At 34.9% G+C, this 14,730-nt stretch overlaps 1 protein-coding gene across 8 annotated transcripts in view; it reads right to left on the minus strand.

The window, feature by feature from the left end:
- Nucleotides 1-14,730, minus strand: part of LOC140151174 (uncharacterized) — a 124,189-nt gene that overhangs the window by 35,817 nt on the left and 73,642 nt on the right. For 7 of the 8 annotated variants that reach the window (XM_072173429.1, XM_072173428.1, XM_072173423.1 and 4 more), the window contains 5 exons: nucleotides 11,003-11,602; nucleotides 9,923-10,188; nucleotides 9,406-9,532; nucleotides 5,917-5,970; nucleotides 432-1,031 (listed from right to left, as the gene is read on the minus strand). In XM_072173429.1, coding sequence (XP_072029530.1) covers nucleotides 432-1,031; nucleotides 5,917-5,970; nucleotides 9,406-9,532; nucleotides 9,923-10,188; nucleotides 11,003-11,602 — 1,647 coding nt within the window. The remainder of the gene's footprint in view (nucleotides 1-431; nucleotides 1,032-5,916; nucleotides 5,971-9,405; nucleotides 9,533-9,922; nucleotides 10,189-11,002; nucleotides 11,603-14,730) is intronic. The other variant, XM_072173425.1, reaches the window with a different exon arrangement.

Here is a 14,730-nt window from a genome sequence, read left to right on the forward strand (position 1 = left end):
ATACAGACATTTGCCTGTTTTTTGATGTGTTATAGGCGAAAAGTACGCAACATAAATGTTACTTGATGCGATCAAACTATAATTAGAGAATAATCAATATGATTTTTTGTTTTTACTGTCCTCTACCGTGTAATAGACGACAGGCAGGTCCAATATTGCCGGCGCATATTCTAATTGTTAGTCACTTCAATATTATTTTAATAACTAAACTAAGTTACCGTCGTAAAATCTCCTCTTATTATAAATTGAACGACATACACCGTTATACATACGCGCACATGTACAAGCGTGTTACAAGTTATGAACACTCATGACGGCGTGGGGTCGTCTACGGCCTGATAGACGGCACCCGAAATCATTCGATTGTCCAATCGGAATATGTGTCTACGAACTAGACCACTCCCACAGACTAAGAATAAATAACACATTACCTGTTGTCACCGTAGTAGATGGTGTAGTCACAGTAGTGGTTGGTGTTGTTACACTCGTTGGTGTTGCTGTTGGCGTAGTCGTATATTCAGAATGTGTAACCATCGTTGTAGATGAGGTCGTAGATTCAGTAGTTGAAGGTGAAGTCACGGTTGTAGGTGAGGTCGTAGATTCAGTAGTTAATGGTGTAGTCACGGTTGTAGATGAGGTCGTAGATTGAGTAGTTGAAGGTGAAGTCACGGTTGTAGGTGAGGTCGTAGATTCAGTAGTTGAAGGTGAAGTCACGGTTGTAGGTGAGGTCGTAGATTCCGTAGTTGAAGGTGAAGTCACGGTTGTAGGTGAGGTCGTAGATTCAGTAGTTGAAGGTGAAGTCACGGTTGTAGGTGAAGTCGTAGATTCAGTAGTTGATGGTGAAGTCACGGTTGTAGGTGAGGTGGTAGATTCCGTAGTTGAAGGTGACGTCACGGTTGTAGATGAGGTCGTAGTTTCAGTAGTTGAAGGTGTAGTCACGGTTGTAGGTGAGGTCGTAGATTCAGTAGTTGATTGTGTAGTCGTGGTTGTAGGTGATGAAGACGTAGATAACGTTGTGGTCGTTGTTGGTGCTGTAAATTGAAATTTTAATATTGTTATAAGCGTTGATAATAATTGATAAACTCTATACGTGCAAATATCCATTTAGTACATCCTTAAAACGCTTGAAATGTGTACGTTTTTCAATCTCAGCACGAAAAATCTAAGAAGATACATTAAAGTATACTTTAACTGAATGAGAGAATGTTACATCCTCAAGCAATAAATCAGAATCAGAATATTTTATTGACATCACCAAACATACAGGTACATTCAAACATAGATTAATGTATATCACATAGTTAAACTACAAGATCTAATTCCACAGGATAAACAGGTACATATTAATGACATTATCTATTGATAATAAGGTAGTGGAAATATACTTGAAATTAAGTAAACTATATTAATTGGCAGGAATTATATATCATATGAAATACAAGATTCAACAGCAGGTTTAACAAACTTGATGACAGGGAGAATACAGTCATAATCTGTTGCTCCCATTTAATGTAGGAACATTTCATCATGAGACAAATTATCAACATTGCTAGTTTCATTAAAGTCAGAGAGTAGTTTTAAAACGTTAATCAGAATAGTAAGGACATATCATCAGAAAACAGAATTCACTATTAACAGCATTTAGGTTACATAATTTGCAAAGTTTGTCATGAGGTTCAATTGTTGGTGTAAAATGACGACCCCTTTTCAATCATTAGGGAATGAGGGTAGATTCTTAACTTACTAAACGTGCCCTTAATAAACGATGAAACATAACTGCATAGTTCACGGAATGAATGATTTTTTAAATTTAGTTTCAAAATTTATTATGTTATTTAAACATTAATTGCTATAAGCAGGCTTAAGATTAGACATAATGATTTCATTAAAACTACATGATTCACCTCCTGCTGCACTATTAGTCGTTTTTCTGTTTATGCCTAAAATTGTACAGATCAGAACTTGTGATGTTTCACTAGAATGCATATCGCATAATTGTGAGCAAGTTGGAATGATATAGGGTTTTGAATAGATGATGCCCAAACTTTACAATTGTGTTTCCAAATAGTTTGAATAAAAGAAATAATTTAATGTTACATTTGTAAGATGAACTGAATAAATTGTCTCTAATTTTGAAGTAAGCTTTGGAAGCTTTCTCAATGTTTGAGCAAGGAAACATTTCATTCGACAAGATACTTGTTCTATATAGATTTGATAATATTGTTATTGTAGCCGATAAATCTCTTTTTAACATCTTGCACTTACCATGAATTGATGCATTGGAGCAAGAGAAGAAAAAAACAATACACTTCTAGTAAGATAACTTAATTAAACATTACACACACATATTATCATTTAAAAAACATAGAAATAATTTATATATTTATGAAGCAAATCCTGTGAATAGAGATAGAATACTACCGGAAGTGTCTTGAATAAACGAAGTGTAGACGTATTAATAGGATTACATTCAATTAAAATCATAAACCTAGAAATATCACTTAATAGGAACTTACATTCCACAAGCAATATATATATACCGGGTGTCCCATAAAAAAGTAACATGTATATTTTTGAAAGTAATCTATGTTAAAGTTAACCAACATCAATGTCCTTTTCTTGATACAATCTTAGAGTATGTAACACAGCAATTTCAACTGAAACAAAACCTAAACAAAGCCTAAATGCAAAAGATTGTTATTAATTTCACTATGTTGATGACAGTAGAGGACAACGTGCTGAAACGCCTTCACGAAAAAAGTGTTCTTCTCTAATGTCCATTTTTCTATATTTATTACCACCAAGAGTCACAAGCCCTGCAGAACTGACACCTTTAGTACAGGTTTGACGATCACGTGACAAATCGAATCTGTGACGTCAATATTAATATCGATATCACTTTAAGGCTGTTCTAGTTCAATTACTTACCCATTGGCATTTTGGCTGTTCCATTTAATTTACATACTCAACATTTCCCTGTGCACTTAGTCCATGAATTGATCCTGATTTGCAATGTCGTATAGAGTTATATTTTTGTACACAACAGGGATGTTACTATTGTTTTAACTAAATGAAGCATACTTTTGCTTTTATCTTTATTTGTCCTGTATTAATTATAAATTAGGTGATTTAATTAATATAATTCTTTGTTTCAGCGACCCAGTGGTAAACAGACAAACAAAAACATAGGTCAAAATCCTTCAATTTCTGTGAAAATTGAACAAAAAGTACCCAAATCCCTACATTTTATATCTCCCTGTGTTATAGACAAATTGTATACGTCACATTTAAAATGATTTATAAATTGCCTTATGCTATAATGGGCCGTCTTATACATTTGTATTGTGTGAACTTTGTTTTTAAATGCCTTTGGCTTCCAGGTTACTTTCTCGGAGCTGGTGAGGTGTATCTGGGTGTAACTTGGTAGGGTGGTGGTAAGTGGCTGCCCTAAGACTTGATGCATTTTTTGGCGCAAAATATGCAAATTAAGTAGCTAATTTGCATATTTACCTTAAAAATTTGTTGTTTTTTTGCCATTTCGAAGAACTGGTGAGGCGTATATGGATATAACTTGATGAGGTTGTGGTAAGCGGCAGTTTCACGGAGCTGGTGAGGTGTATTGGGGTATAACTTGGTAGGGTGGTGGTAAGTGGCTGCCCTAAGACTTGATGCAATTTTTAGCTAGGTAGCTAAATTGCATATTTAACTTAAAAATAGTTTTTGGGTGGTTTTTTTTTTTTGCCATTTCGAAGAACTGGTGAGGCGTATAGGGATGTAACTTGATGAGGTTGTGGTAAGCGGCAGTCGTTAGATCCGATGCAATTTTTGTCGCAAGATATGCAAATTGGTCACCACATTTGCCTATTTTTTTATTTGTCGAATTGCTTTTGGCCATTTTTCGGAACCATCTTTAACATTACATTCAAATAATGATTACATTGTAAATTGGAACTGACACCAATTTTTTTCAGGAATATCTTGTTTTTTCAGGGAACAGTATTGAATTTTTCAATGTTTCTTTTCTGCAATAACTTCACCCATGAAAAAAAATAAGAGAAAAATAAAAATAAAGAAAAAAATATCAAAACAAATGTGTGCGTGTGTTGAACTTTTCTGTGCGATATTTTGATGGTTAGCCACTCTTGACACCCTTGAAGTTTAGCACACAATAATTACAAAAAGGATAAAACAATAATACCTGAAACACAAAAATGTTACTCATTTGCTGCAGAACAAAACAGGACCGTGCTACACTTTGTTTACAAGAACTACATTGGCTTCAGATCAGAGAGAGGATCATTTTAAAGATTATGATGACTATTTTAAAGTGCCTTAAAGGGGGGGTACTATACCCCTGGTCAATTTTATGCCTATTTTGCATTTTTCTCAAAAATTATAGCGCATTGGTGACAAGTAATATATGTATATTATAGGGGCATGGACTACAACTACTGCACTGAAATATTGGTTTTCCGTCATTTTTAACTGTAACTCCACAACTGCTGTCTGTGCTGAAATAAAAAAAATTCCAGTGCAGTAGTTGTAGTGCTTACCCCTATAATATACATAACATTACTTGTCACCAATGCGCTATAATTTTTGAAAAAAATGCAAAAATAGGCATAAAATTGGCCAGAAGTGTAGTACCCCTTTAATGGATCAGACCGCTCTTATATGACTGATCTGCTCTCTCTATATTGTCCAGCCTCAGATCTGCCTTCGGTACAACTCATCTTGCCATCTTCAAGAGACTTTTGAAGACCCGTTTGTTTGACAATATGTTGTAAATATTTTTGAGTGATCCTGCGTGATCAAACTATAATTAAATAATACCTCTACCATGTAATAGACGACAGGCAGGTCCAATATGTTTAGTAGATAAATATATTAGACCTGCCTGGACTTGTATAAAATTAGGGAAAGGGGGTCAATTGCATAAACATTTAGAAGAAAGGGTCACCATTTTTTTTGGGGGGGTGTTTGTTTGTTTGTTTTTTGGGGGGTTTTGCCAAATTTTGAAATTTTGAAATAAGAACAGTTTAAAGCGTCTGCATCATTTTGTCGCATTTTGATGACAACATTCTGGAAAAAACGGAGGTCATTGGGTATTACTTTAAAAACAGGGGTCAATGGGTGTATTCGACTTTAGAAAAGAAGCATTGTCGTGCTGAATGAGGTATTAAAATACCTAGAACAACATTTTCCGTCTAGCGACCATTTTATTTTTAAATTTAGTTTTACTTTTTTAAGAGCTTGATCACGGTTGTTTGATGTATATAGAATTGGCTACATTATTAACTAAATGCAAACGAAAGATGGCGCTATTTATCCTAAATCATATTTCTTTATTTGCAATTGGTAGGTGATTAATACTGCCATTAAAATAACTGGAATAGGTAAAACAAGTTTTATAAACATTTTTTATCAAACAAACAAAAAAAGGAATTATTTTGTAATAAAAGCTTGAAAGAGTAATTTCCAGTTATTAAATAGCGCCACCATTTTGTCATTAATAGATCAATTTTATATTCGAAAAAGCTTTAAAAATGCTATAAAAGTGAAAAACATTAGCATGATTTCACATTTAGCTGTTTAAGCCTAAAAATTGGTTGTACATGATGTTTTGTTTGAAACACTAATAAATGATCCCATCAAACAACCGTGTTATTTTACTGTATGTATCAAGCGTGATGTCACATTCATATAATCGTTCTTTTGTTAAATTTGTAAGCTTTGAAAATATTATGCCTTGAAATATAGCAATGTTTCCCAACATTTGGCGATTGTATTTCATCAAATTTTAACCAGAAAATAAATGTAACATTCATTGAAATGTTATTTCCTTTGACGCTGTTTAGACTCGTCTCGCGCTCAATCACGCAATTAGCTAATGAACTATATAGTATTTGATATTACCTGTGCTTGGTGTAGTCACTGAAGTGGTTGGTGTTGTTGACTCCGTAGATTGAACTAAACAAATAACATATCAACAAAGAGATTGTGGTTAATTAAATCGTCTCAACCTGAACAAAAATCACTTTTTAATAGATATTATCACCGAAGTTGGGGCTAAAACCTCGTCTATGCTGGGACATGCGATTCTAGGCTTATAATTATGTTTAATCATTTTGCTTTAGCCTTGTCTAATCAGGACCCAAGCGTGTCTCCTCACGAAGCAAAGGTTCGAACACACATACACACAACTACGCACTTTTAAGTGCATTTAAAGTGCACTTAAAATGCATTAAAATGCAAGAAAATCATCCCAGACCAGATAGCAACACTACGTTGGCCCAACGTTGGTCCAACGTGAGCGAACTGACCTTTCTGCGTTGGGCCAATGTTGCTTTTTGACGTTGGCCTAACGTGATTTTTGGATAGGCGCCCAACTTCCATAACGTTGGGCCAACGTCGATCCAACATTGACCCAACCATAATACAGATGTAATTTGTGACATTGGGCCGACATCGAATCTTTGATGTTGGGCCAATGTTATTAATCCATCCATTGACCAACGTTGATCCAACCATTAGCCAAAGTTGATCCAACCTTTGGCAAACAGGCCCAGTGAGACAAAAATCATGAAAGCGAGCGAAAAGAATTGAACGTAAGTCGAGGAATAGACACCAGAATCAAACAATTTAAAATGTAGCGCATAGCTTATTTTATTGTGCATCATTTTTATTTGATTCGTTTGACTGGTTGACGCGCATTAATGCAGTTCATTCCAAGTTTGATCAACAGGCGCTTTTTTCATACTCGCTCCCAGTTCCTAAAGTTTGTGTATCTCATTATCTATTTTATAATCCGACAGTGTTATGTTATTCATGCTTTCATGAAGGTGAATAACAGTTTGCAATTGCAATTGGAAGATTTCCAACTTTAATTCTTTAGGTTGTGCAAATATGTTATATCTTAAGTTTCCAAAGAACGTTTGCCAAGAATGACAATGATCAAGTGCTTACAACTTTACGTGTGATTTTCGATACCATGCAACATTAATGTTAAAGTTTTAAAAGATTTAAACTTTGCATTACAATTTCTTGAAAATATTTCAAACGCATTAATGTGTGTGAGAATTTTTTTAAGCCAGCTGGAATTATTTATGCAATAATTCTTTATGTAACATTTATATCAGCATTAACGATAAAGATATTTACAAGTACCGAGCATCATCTTACATACAAGCTTTCATTTTCAATATCGTGCAGGTTTTTCAAATTTGAACAAAACCTAACTCTATGCTTTGCAAGAAACATATTGTTTAAAAAAGAACGAAAAGGATTCCACCGAAAAAAAATAAATCCATTGACAATTAACCACCAGTGCGCATTGTGTTGAATTATCTGTCTTTCAAACTTGGAATGAAGTGAATTGACGCATGCGTTATATGATCGCTCATTTCTTCGCAACCAGTCAACCGATTCCAGTAAAATTAGTGTCTAAGTTGCAGAATAAGATGGGCTACACGCTGATTTTAGATTTTTACCTAGCTGGGGGGTTTTCAACCCCCCGAGCTAGGTACTGTTTTGCTATCCGATCTTTCTTCTTTCCTTCTTCTTCTTTCTGGCAATAAATTTCAAAATGCTTCTCCTCCTACATGTTACACCCTACAATTACGTAACTTGCACATATGTATTGGCTATATCCAGCGCCCATAGGGTCTAAACAGAATTGGGGTCATTAAGGGGGAATTTCCTGTATTTAACCAAATACCTGCAGAGGTCAAATTTTAGAAATGAATTTCCTGGACATCTGTAAGGGGTACGGGGCTCAGACTTGGTGACAACTTAATGATCAGGGGGACATTTTGGAACACTTTGCAGGAGTCAGGTCAAAGGTTATCTGGGGTCAAATTTTATAATTTCATTTTCTGGATATCTGTAAGGGTCCAAACTTTGTGACAACATATCTCATGATCAGGGGAACATTTTGCAGGGGTCAGGTCAAAGGTCATGCAGAGGTCAAATATTATAAATGTATTTTCTGGATATCTGTAAGGAATACGGGACTCAAACTCGGTGACAACAAACCTCATGACCAGGGGAACATTTTTGGAACATTTTGCAGGGGTCAGATACCTCCACAACACCAACACGCCCCAGCTAGGTTTGTGGTCTATGACCACCATTTGCCACTAGTTGGATTTTGATTTATATTTCTCGACTTACGTCCAAATTCATTCGCACGGTAATTTTTCTGGGACACCCTGTATACTGTGCATACTTTAAGTCTTCGAACCAGGGACCTGATGCTCTACCAATTGAGCTAATGTGGATTATAGAGTTGAGCAAGTGTTTTAAGTTAATATAAGCTGAATTTTGATGACTAAACCTGCCAAAGTGCATCTTTTTAAGGATATTTCAAATTTACTGTAAATATTGATAACATTTAATGTCGATTAAAAAAAAAAGTAATATAAAAATATAATTCTTATTGATGATTCAATTCCAATTATTGTTATCATTATAATTATTATTATTATTATAATTATTATTATTATTAGTAGTAGTAGTAGTAGTAGTAGTAGTAGTAGTAGTAGTAGTGTTATTATTATTATCATCATAATTATTATTAGTGTTATTATTATTATCAATATTATTATCATTATTATTAGTGTTATTATTATTATTATTATTATTATTATTATTATTATTATTATTATTATTATTGTAATGATTATTTAATTTATTATACGTTTATCTAGTGGGGCTTTTATAATCTTTATTCAGTATCCCTCTTTAATACGGCTAGTAAAAATAAAATAAAACTTGACTTGAACAACAGATTATACCAAAGTTGGTCCAATGTTGGCATTCCAACGGTCATATAAAGGTTTGTGCGACGATATTGACCCAACGTCCGTGTAACAACCGTCATTTTACGACATTCTGGCTACGTTGGTGCAACGTTGGCATACCAACTATCATTTTAAGGTTAGCACAACAACGTTGGCCCAACCTCGGCGTACCGACCGTCATTTTAAGGTTGGCTGGCTAAGTTGGCTAGACGTTTGCATACCGACCATCATTTAATGTTGACACAACAACGTTGGTCCAACATTGGCATGCCGACCGTCATTTTAAGGTTGGCTGGCTACGTTGGCTTGACGTTGGCATGCCGACCATAACATAAGGCTGCCATAACAACGTTGGCCTGATGTTCCCATACCAACCATGATTTAATGTTGGCATGTAAACAACGTTATTCCAACGTTGTTGGCTTGGCGGCGGCTTACCGACTGCGACCATGCTGACCATTGCCAACGTTGTCTTGCAATCCGAATGCGTTCATCGGGGAGAAAAGGCGACATGTAAAAAGGCTGTGGTACAAAATATTAGCTATACAATAGCAGAATAGTTCATTATATGCTTAACTTTTCAATAATAATTAACTAAACTTACCACTTCCGCAATACTTTATGATAACTACCAAATCTTTCTCTCTCTCAGGTTTATCAACGATCACACACGCCTTTTGGACATTTGAAACTGAAACATCAATATTTCCGCTATTTGACTCGCTGCTCGACTGTTAAAAATAAACACAGCCATTGTCACAACAAGTTATTTTCTACAGGACAATTTAAAGGTTTATGTGTACCTAGTTGTTATTTAGAAATATTAATATGTATTATGAAAATTTAAAAAAAATTGAAGAAAAATATGAGGTGGATAAATATGCAAAATGTTACTAAATATCACTGTGGAAATAATAAAGATATCGCATGTTTATTTGATAGATTTAGATACTATGTTGAAAAGATATAAACAGTGTTTGTGCATAGACAAATATTTTGGCTTTAGCTGGATATAAAATCTTTATCTCTCTAGCTCTCTTTCTGAATCTGTCACTTCAAATTGCATGTGTCATAATAAGAAGGCACTGTACAGTAGCCATGGTAGCAAAATAATAACTTACCGTAACGATTCGATCCATTTCCTCATTAACAATAAGTTGCCAAATAAGCACCTGTTCAGTGTCATCCCATGATATATACACTTCTGTCAATTCGACAAGGCGTTCAAATATGGCACACAACTTAATTTCGTTGCCATATGAATTATTTGGAAATGTAAGATGGTAATTAGTTTCTTCTCCTTCTGTCACATCTTCCTCATCAATCGTTTTTGTTGTCATAAGGTTGTTTTCCATTAGATCAGTACAATACTTTGTAGTCGTTGAAACTGTGATTGCAGCAGTTTCAGTAGTAAGTAGTGATATAGTTGACAAATGATGTGATGTCGTAGATACAGTATTTAAAGATTTGGTCGTTGAATACCAGAGCGTAGATTCAATAGTGGGAGACGTAGCCGACGAAGGACGTGATATTTAGTTGAATTCCATTTATTTGTTGTCGTCATTGCATGCGAGGTCGTATTCAGTTGAGGATGTTGTGGTCATTGTTGTAGTAAGGAATTGAATTGCAATGTTGTACAAACGACATCGGTGTTCACATCATGACATAAAAATAAAAACGATACTGCCAATGTAAGAGATTCATCTTAGGTTAGAAAGATGGTTTATTTCTAAAACTCGTGATTTCCGCTTGAGTTCTTAAATAAGTATATCACACACAAACGTACCTACAATCAAACACTGATACAGACATTTGCCTGTTTTTTGATGTGTTATAGGCGAAAAGTACGCAACATGAATGTTACTTGATGAGATCAAACTATAATTAGAGAATAATCAATATGAATTTTTGTTTTTCCTGTCTGTCCTCTATCGTGTAATAGACGGTAGGCAGGTCCAATATTTTGAGTAGTGGATGCCGGCGCATATTCTAATTGTTAGTCACTTCAATATTATTTTAATAACTAAACTAAGTTACCGTCGTAAAATCTCCTCTTATTATAAATTGAACGACATACACCATTATACATACGCGCACGTGTACAAGCGTGGGGTCGTCTACGGCCTGATTCGATTGTCCAATCAGAATATGTGTCTACGAACTAGACCACTCCCACTGACTAAGAATAAATAACACATTACCTGTTGTCACCGTAGTAGATGGTGTAGTCACAGTAGTGGTTGGTGTTGTTACACTCGTTGGTGTTGCTGTTGGCGTAGTCGTATATTCAGAAGGTGTAACCGTCGTTGTAGATGAGGTCGTAGATTCAGTAGTTGAAGGTGAAGTCACGGTTGTAGGTGAAGTCGTAGATTCAGTAGTTGATGGTGTAGTCACGGTTGTAGGTGAGGTCGTAGATTCCGTAGTTGAAGGTGAAGTCACGGTTGTAGGTGAGGTCGTAGATTCCGTAGTTGAAGGTGAAGTCACGGTTGTAGGTGAGGTCGTAGATTCCGTAGTTGAAGGTGAAGTCACGGTTGTAGGTGAAGTCGTAGATTCCGTAGTTGAAGGTGAAGTCACGGTTGTAGGTGAAGTCGTAGATTCAGTAGTTGAAGGTGAAGTCACGGTTGTAGGTGAAGTCGTAGATTCAGTAGTTGAAGGTGTAGTAATCGTTGTAGGTGAAGTCGTAGATTCAGAAGTTGATGGTGTAGTCACGGTTGTAGATGAAGTCGTAGATTCAGTAGTTGATTGTGTAGTCGTGGTTGTAGGTGATGTAGACGTAGATAACGTTGCGGTCGTTGTTGGTGCTGTAAATTGCAATTTTAATATTGTTATAAGCGTTGATAATAATTGATAAACTCTATACATGCAAATATCCGCTTAGTACATCCTTAAAACGCTTGAAATGTGTACGGTTTTCAATCTCAGCAAGAAAGATCTAAGAAGATACATTAAAGTATACTTTAACTGAATGAGAGAATGTTACATCTTCAAGCAATAAATCAGAATCAGACTTTTATTTATATCACCAAACATACAAGTACAGTCAAACATAGATTAGTGTATCACATAATTAAACTACAAAGTCTAATTCCACAGGATAAACAGGTACATATTAATATGACAGTATCTATTGATAATAAGGTAGTTGAAATATGCTTGAAATTAAGTAAACTATATTAATTGGCACGAATTATATATCAAATGAAATACAAGATTCAAAATCAGGTTTAACAAACTTGATGACAGGGAGAATACAGTCATAATCTGTTGCTCCCATTTAATGTAGGAACATTTCATCATGAGACAAATTATCAACATTGCTAGTTTCATTAAAGTCAGAGAGTAGCATCAGAAAACAGAATTCACCATTAACAGCATTTAGGTTACATAATTTACAAAGTCTGTCTTGAGGTTCAATTTATTGTTGGTGTAAAATGAGGACCCTTTTTCAATCATTCGGGAATGAGGATAGATTCTTAACTTACTAAACGTGAAACATAACTGCATAGTTCACGGAATGAATGATTTTTTGAATTTAGTTTCAAAATGTATTATGTTATTTAACCATAACCATTAATTGCTATAAGCAGGATTCACCTCTTGCTGCACTATTAGTCGTTTTTCTGTTTACGCCTAAAATTAATATACAGATCAGAACTTGTGATGTTTCACTAGAATGTCTATCGCATAATTGTGAGCAAGTTGGTATGATATAGGGTTTTGAATAGATGATGCCCAAACTTTACAATTGTGTTTCCAAATAGTTTGAATAAAAGAAATAATTTAATGTTACATTTGTAAAATGAACTGAATAAATTGTCTCTAATTTTGAAGTAAGCTTTGGAAGCTTACTCAATGTTTGAGCAGGGAAACATTTTATTTGACAAGATGCTTGTTCTATATAGATTTAATAAAGTTGTTACTGTAGCCGATAAATATCTTGTTAACATCTTGCACTTACCATGAATTGATGCAATGTTTATATATGAGCGCAATAGAGGAAAAAACAATACACTTCTAGTAAGATAACTTAATTGAACATTACACACACATATTATTATTTAAAAACCATAAAAATTATTTTATATATTTATGAAGCAAATCCTGTGATTAGAGATAGAATACTACCGGAAGAGTGTTGAATAGACGAAGTGTAGACTTAATTGTATTAATATGATCACATGTACATTCGTTCAATCAAATTCATTAACTAAGAAAATCACTTCGGCTCTTATATTCCACAAGCATTATAGAAAAAGGTTATAGATTTTGACAAACAATGCTTAAGTTAACCAATATCAACGTCCGTTTCTTGATATAATCTTAGAGTAGGTAACACAGCAATTTCAGTTACATATATATTCATCAAATTAAGTTAAGTCGAATAAGACGTAGAATAGCTTAAAAAGAGCCTCAAATATTTTTTAAAGAGAGCCATTTGAATAGTTACAAAGTGTACATTATGAGCAATATAGGTATAAAGACCTTTATAATTAGGCCAATATCCAATCTCACATTGACACAGTTCATTAAGTATGTTAAGCTTGGTCTCTTCAGTGCGTAAAACTGTGTACACTGAAAATGCGAAAGCCTATTGATGGTAAATGTAAGTCGTTGCGCTTCTCTATATTGAAAACACACGCTACAACGGTTAACCATAAAATATTAAGTATGTATGTAAACCGCTGAGATTAATCACTTGACCATCCTTACCATGGTGCTTTTAAAATGTTTTATTAAAACAACCTCACACAACTGCTACCCCCCTCTCCCATTTATCACACAATGGTAAAGTTGCGATAATAAACCTGCCACGCAGAGGTCACTTGCTGGTCAAGATGTTTCAAGTTAATGTTTCACATTAAAAGACGCACATACGGAATGTGTATGGAACGGGAACCTCTTGATTCCATATAGCAGTATAGTTAAGCAAACTTAACATTACCTTTTATTTTTATACCTTACAAACATATACGCGATTAGCATAATAACTACCCCTTTCAGTCCTATATACATATTTTTGTGTACAAAACGTTATATTAAATTTATAGTAACTGACCGCTCCCTAAAACATTCTTGCCTTCCTCCATTTTTTGAGAGATGGTAGCAAATCATGTTTCTGACAAATCATGTTTCTGTTTCTGTAAGTAGTTTTGTAGACAATCACGGAAAAAAGTGTCGAACACCTATTCTAATTTCTATGTCCTTACTATTATGCGCACGCTATATGAGTCACTAGAAACTAAGAATTACGATAGTGTTGTCGCAATGTTCATCTTACGCGTACCAACTCCCCCATTCCCAACCAAACAATGTTTGGAGAAGATACGGTGAAGATGAGCATATTGGGAATGCCAACATTGTACGGGGTAGAAGGGGGACCATTTCCAATAAGGCCTTTAAAGTGTTCGAACAATTATTTCTAAGATTGTAGTCAGCCTCAAACCATCTTCGTCTGAGTCTTCCCTTGGATCTGTAACCAGATTGTTGACTGTGATAGGTTTTTAGAGCTGGTTGCTTTGAGGGAATGGCAAATAAACTGCCTGAACCACTTTAGACGTTGGTTTTCAATTTCCCTAAAATGGGTGCGGTACCAACCATGTCTCTAATGAACTCTTTCCTGATTTCATCATCTCTGATTTTATTGACTGCTTTTCTGAAACATTTCGTCTCACAAGCTCTTATTTTCCTTTCTGTTTTCATGTTCATATCCCATGCTTGTGCCCAGTAGCACAAAGTTTGTGTAAAGATTGCGTGGGTACAACTGGGTGAGATAGTATTGGACGAAGCGTAATGTTTCTTGCTTTCTGGCATGTGGTATTCTAATTTCACGGTCCAACTTTCCGCCTTCGAAGAACGGACTTCTCAGGTATTTGGAGCATCTTGTTCGTTGGAGTGAGCATTTTCAATTGCGATCAGTTTAATACGAATC

Source organism: Amphiura filiformis, chromosome 4 (genome assembly GCF_039555335.1).
Source record: "Amphiura filiformis chromosome 4, Afil_fr2py, whole genome shotgun sequence".
Taxonomy (NCBI): Eukaryota; Metazoa; Echinodermata; class Ophiuroidea; order Amphilepidida; family Amphiuridae; genus Amphiura; species Amphiura filiformis.